A 5,945-nucleotide genomic window follows, 5' to 3' on the forward strand; every position below is an offset into this window, starting at 1 on the left:
GAACAGAAAATCGTCCGGTAATTGCCGTTTGAATGAAAATTTTGTTATCACGATAAAACACATATTGCTAGGTTTGTACCACGCTCTTGAGACCCAACTACAATCTAGCTGAAAAAATATAGATGCCTCATCAGTAATATAAACGTCCTAAATTCAGTGGTGGCGTTAATGAAGATGTTACACATTAATTTAATGTGTTAAACTTATCTTTATTAATTGCATATCGAATTATACCTAGACCTATACAACATTTACACAGATATAAGAGTTAGAACTCGTGATCCACCCGCGGACCTTTTTTATTGGAAATATTTGCCTGCCGCTCTAAAAAGTTTCCCCGCCTCTGTGACTCAATGATTTTCGTCCTCTCATACACTGACATGCGGTCGACATATTTATGCATGATTGGAAAGGGACCACAGGAGCCTACTTGTGTGTGTATGTTTGTGCCAGGACATATACGTGTATATATGTATGTATGTATGTATGTATGTATGTATTTATATGTATATATATATATATATATATGTATATATATATATGTATATATATATATATATATATATATATATATATATATATATATATATATATATATATGTATGTGTATTATTTACGTATGTATACGCACATGTATAGGTGCGTATGTGCACGTGCATATATATATATATATATATATATATATATATATATATATATATATAGATATATAGATATATATGTGTTTCTGTATGTGTGTGTGTGTATGTGTGTGTGTGTATGTGTGTGTGTAAAGATGTTTGCATGTATGTACATATCAGTATGTGCGTTTTGGACATACAAATGCGTGTGTATAACTGAGTATGTGTGTACATATATGCATGCTTGTGTGTGTGTATGCGTGTGTGTGTCCGCGCATGTGTGCGTGCGTGTGCATGTGTGTGTGTATGGTGTGTGTATGTCTCTGTGTATTATACGACCCGCAACCGGTAGCGTAGCTAGTGTGTTGGAGGGGTAGATGGGGGAAGGGGGTCCGACCCAGTCTTTTTTGTGCTGGGGTGGTGGTGGGGGTAGTTTCGCTTTTATGGGGTGGGTGGAGTGGGGAGCGTTTTTATTGAATGGATACTCTCGGGTGTGCTGTATAAGCTTGTATGGACGGTCGCGGGGGTGGAACGTCATACGGAAGGGGCTGCTTCGGGTTGTACAGACCCTGGTTACGCCATTGTGCCCGCAATACATGACAAAACATGATTAACTTTGAACCAGGCACGATGAAGTCAATATACTCGTCTTCCTAAGGCGGCGAGTTGGCAGAAACGTTAGCACGCCGGGCGAAATGCTTAGCGGTATTTCGTCTGCCTTTACGTTCTGAGTTCAAATTCCACTGAGGTCGACTTTCTCTTTCATCCTTTCAGGGTCGATAAATTAAGTACCAGTTGTGTACTGGGATCGATCTAATCGACTGGCCCCCTCCCCTAAAATTTCGGGCCTTGTGCCTAGAGTAGAAAAGAACATGCTCGTCTTACCTTTCGATGCACACGGCGCACAATGAAAGTACGGACACATATAAACTAGTGACCATAGCGAAACGATGAAGTTTACATGGTATTTCACCCAGTAGCCATCCACGGTTCAGAATAAACAGTACGATATCCGGCACTCCAGAAATCAAAGTTGAAAGGTCAGCAAGTGCTAAATTCGTAATTAATAAATTAGTCACGGAGGATCTCATTTTACGGTCACTAATTACAGAGTAAATGACCAAGAGATTACCGAAAAATCCTGTTGCTCCGATAATGAAAAACATGAGGCTGGTGGCAATAATCCCGCCTAAACTCACGATCCCTCTTTCGGCTGGTTCTCTGTCTCGTGGTCCGAGTTCGGGAAGGGCGCTGCTGTTTGCCACTGACAGAAAAAAGGGTTTTACCAGGGAATCGTTCAGTTCGCTTAAAGTGTTGTTCAGAGATGATGACGAGGATGCTGATGCTGATGCTGATAATGAAAATAATAACGATGATGATGGTGATGATGATGATGATGATAATGATAATGAGTATGAAGATGAAGGAGAGGACGAAGACGAGTGTGATAATAATGGCGTGAGAGGGTTTCGATTCATTTTTACAAAAAGTTATGATCGTCGAAACATAAACAAACAACTTGTTCCCGTATTTATGATTTGGTTATTGCTGTTGTTTGTGATAGTGGTGATGAAGATGCTGAACGTGTTGTCCTCGTTTTGTAGTTGCTGTTGTTGTATTTTTATTTGTTGACGATGACGACGACGATGATGATGACGATGATGATGGTGTCACAAGTGGAGTTGCTGTTATTTCTAATGTTGTTACTGGTTGCTGTTCTTGGTGTTATACAGAAAACGCCACACGCTTATGTTATCGACGTTGGCAAAGTTTACAACAGCTCAGTTGCTTTTTGCGTTTAAAAAGGTAGTTGATATTACTGTTGTTGGTGTTGTTGTTGTCGGTGGTGATATTGTAGGTGTCTTTGTCTGTACATACGTGTGTGTGTGAGTGAGTGAAGACGGGAGAGAGTGAGTGTGTGTAAGAATGTGTACATTTATGTATACATGTATGGGTATGTAGTTATTTGTAATATAAGCTTGAATGTACGTATGTTGTATGAATATATATATGTGTATACATATACAGGTATTTATGTATGCATATATGAACAACGTGTGTGTGTATGTATGTATGTATGTATGTATGTATGTATGGGTATGTAGTTATTTATAATATATGCTTGAATGTATGTATGTTGTATGAATATATATATGTGTATACATATACAGGTATTTATGTATGCGTATATGAACAACGTGTGTGTATGTGCGTGTGTATGTATGTAGGTAAGTATGTATGTATGTATGTATGGGTATGTATGTTTGTCAAAATACACCAAAGGAACTTTAATGAGTCAAGCAGAGATTATTCCGGAGAGGTAGATAAGCGTGATTGCTTTTGTATACACATATATATATGGACAATGTTTCGTGTATCTATCTATTTATCTATCTATCCAGGTATATGCAATTATGTGTGCTTGTATATAAATGGTCTATTTAGTGCTCCGCAACCGGTATGACGCGGCACACTGGTGTTTAATCCGAATATAATTTTTTCCCCTCTATTTTTTGTTATATTCGGTGTTATGCCGAATTTCGAGAAAAAAATGAGTGTAACGCGAATGAAAAAAGATTCCGGAGCACTGGTCGATATATATATATATACACGTGTGCATGTGTGCATATATACTTACCAATGTGTGTATATATACTTATCTGTTTGTATATATATATATATGTATGCTTCTATATTTGGTGTTTTGCTTTAAATATCAGTGTGTGCGCGTGCGAATATGTAAATATTTGTTTTAGATAAGATATACGCTTTATACATCCTCAACGGTGTATCGATAGAATGTTTTAACAATCGCCGACTTTGCCTTTCATCCTTTCGGGGTCGATTAAATAAGTACCAGTTACGCACTGAGGTCGATGTAATCGACTTAATCCCTTTGTCTGTCCTTGTTTGTCCCCTCTATGTTTAGCCCCCTGTGGGCAATAAAGAAATAAATTTAATTCTCTTGCCTTTCGTTCGAAATCCTACAGTCGTCGTCGTAATTGTACTGTGTTGTTGTTGTTGTTAGTGGTGTAAGCGGTGCTGTTGTTGTTGTTATTTTTGCACAGCTTCTTCGTAATGTTGTCGTTGAAGTCGAGTTGTTAGCGAAGTTGATAGAAAACTTTGGCAATCGATTCATATCTGCATCGCTCTTTTAGTTTTTAAGTTATTAGCAGCAGTACCGATGTTGTTATTGTTATTGTTATTGTTGTTGTCGTGCCTGTTCATTATTCTTCTTCTTAATGTCGCTGTTATGAGTTGTTACCGCTAGTCCTGTTGTTGTTGCTGTTATGAAAGCGAGAGTTTATTTCCTGTTCCCGGATTTCGCGCGTCTAAAAACAAGTTCGGATGAATCCGTGAACCAATGCTATACACTCGATGATGGTGTTGTTATTGCAGACGATGGCTGTAATGGTGCTGGTGCTGACGATCGCGTTGTTGTTGTTGTTGGTGGTGTTGTGATGGTGGTGGTGGTGGTGATGGTGTACGTGTGGGTGATGGAATTGGTGGTGATGACGATGATGGTGATGATGTTAATGAAGAACGGACACTAGTGGAGGCGCTAGAAATAGCAGTAGAAGGTGGTGGAGGTGTCGACAATGTAGCAGGAGTATTCGTGGTTGTGGTGGTGATAGAGATGATGATAATGATGGTGGTGGTGTTGACGACGACGACGACGACGACGACAATGATGATGATGATGGTTGTGGGGGTGGGGGACGGGGTATAACAACAATGGCGGTTGCCGCCGGTAGCAGCCGTTGAAGTAGAATCAGCAGTGATGGCTGCTGCAACAGTGTTTGTAGTGGTGGTGGTGACGGTGGAGGTGGTAGCGATGGTAATAATGATGGTGGTGGTGATGAAGACGGTGGCGATAGTGGCGATGGTTGCGATGGTAATGATGGTGGTGGAGTTGGTGGTGGTGGTGATAGTGGTAATGGTGGTGATGATGGTGATGGTGGCGATGGTGGTGATGGTTGTGGTGGTGGTGGTGGTGGTGGTGGTGGTGATGGTTGTGGTGGTGATGGTGGTGGTGGCGATGGTGGTGGTGGTGGTGGTGATGGTGATGGTTGTGGTGGTGGTGGTTGTGGTGATGGTGGTGGTGGCGATGGTGGTGGTGGTGGTGGCGATGGTGGTGGTGGTGATGTTGGTGGTAGTGGTGGTAGTGATGGTGGTGGTTGTGATGGTGATGGTGGTGGCGCTGGTGATGGTGGTGGTGGTGGTGGTGGTGGTGGCGATGGTGATAGTGGTGGTGGTGGTTGTGGTGGTTGTGGTGGTGGTGGTGGAGATGGTGATAGTGGTTTGTGGTGGTGGTGGTGATGGTGGGACTGGTTGTAATAGGGCAGTGGCGGGTGGAGCTGGTGGCCGTGAAAGAAGTATTGGTTGTAGTGGTGGTTGTAGTGGTGGTGGTAGTGGTGGTTGTAGAGGCGTTAGTAGTCGTAGTGGTGATAACTGTTACTGTTTCGATGATTATATTAATGCAGATCGACGGGCGATGTTGACAGTGGTGGTCACCATAGGAGTAGCGTTTGTGATGGTGATGTGGTGGCAATAATGCTGTTAATGGCGGCGGAGAGGGCGGAGTTAGTATAGAAGTGCTTCTGTGGTTGTTGTTGTTTTTGTTGTTTAGCCCAATGTTAATTCGTCAGGAATAGAACGACACTGAGGGGCGTTCCTGCCATGACAATTCCGTCTTTTTCCTTTCTGTGTTTACGCCGCACAATATATCCTTTCAATTTTAAGATAACCTGCTTTTTTTTTGTTAGGGATTTTGTCACTATTTCTAGCAGGTTGAACGGTCACAATGGACCCACATAAACTTCCCTATCTAGGTGGTGGTGGTAGTGGTGTTATGGAAGTAGTCTTTTAAAAGTGGTGGTCGGATTAGGGTTGGTGCTGCGATCAGGTTTGTGGTGTCAAAGTGGTAGTGATGTTATTGGAAGCGTTGTGATAAGACTAGAAGTGTAGTGGTGAAGGTGTTATTGGGGAGAGAGGTCGGCTTAAAGCGGCGGTGGTGGTGCTCGTGGTAGTGGTAATTTAACCATTTTTAAACCTTGAGGCAGCATACCTAACGCTGTCTTAGATACTAAAAACAATGATAGTCATGGCTGGAGCGCCTTTGATATACGTCTACCACCAGGACTGGCTCGGGGATCAGCAGCAACAACTACAACAATAACAAATCAGATGATAAAAAGAGCCCTCAAAAAGCGCAAACCTCTATCAAGGCAAAACCAACGTCCTCTCTACGATTAGCCGAAGAGGATTTTTAAAATGGGAATATCTGAAATAAACTCGACTGCTCTCATAAAAGAGAATACTAAA

General features: G+C 41.7%; 1 protein-coding gene across 1 annotated transcript in view; it reads right to left on the reverse strand.

The window, feature by feature from the left end:
• LOC106882017 (neuropeptide receptor 15) overlaps positions 1 to 4,452 on the reverse strand; it is a 303,605-nt gene extending 299,153 nt beyond the window's left edge. Inside the window, exon 1 of the mRNA XM_052972120.2 lies at positions 1,506 to 4,452. Coding sequence (XP_052828080.1) covers positions 1,506 to 2,098 — 593 coding nt within the window. The 5' untranslated portion in view covers positions 2,099 to 4,452. The remainder of the gene's footprint in view (positions 1 to 1,505) is intronic.
• Between the last annotated feature and the right edge of the window lie 1,493 nt (positions 4,453 to 5,945).

The sequence above is a fragment of the Octopus bimaculoides genome, chromosome 12, assembly GCF_046866305.1.
Source record: "Octopus bimaculoides isolate indiv1 chromosome 12, ASM4686630v1, whole genome shotgun sequence".
NCBI classification, from domain to species: domain Eukaryota; kingdom Metazoa; phylum Mollusca; class Cephalopoda; order Octopoda; family Octopodidae; genus Octopus; species Octopus bimaculoides.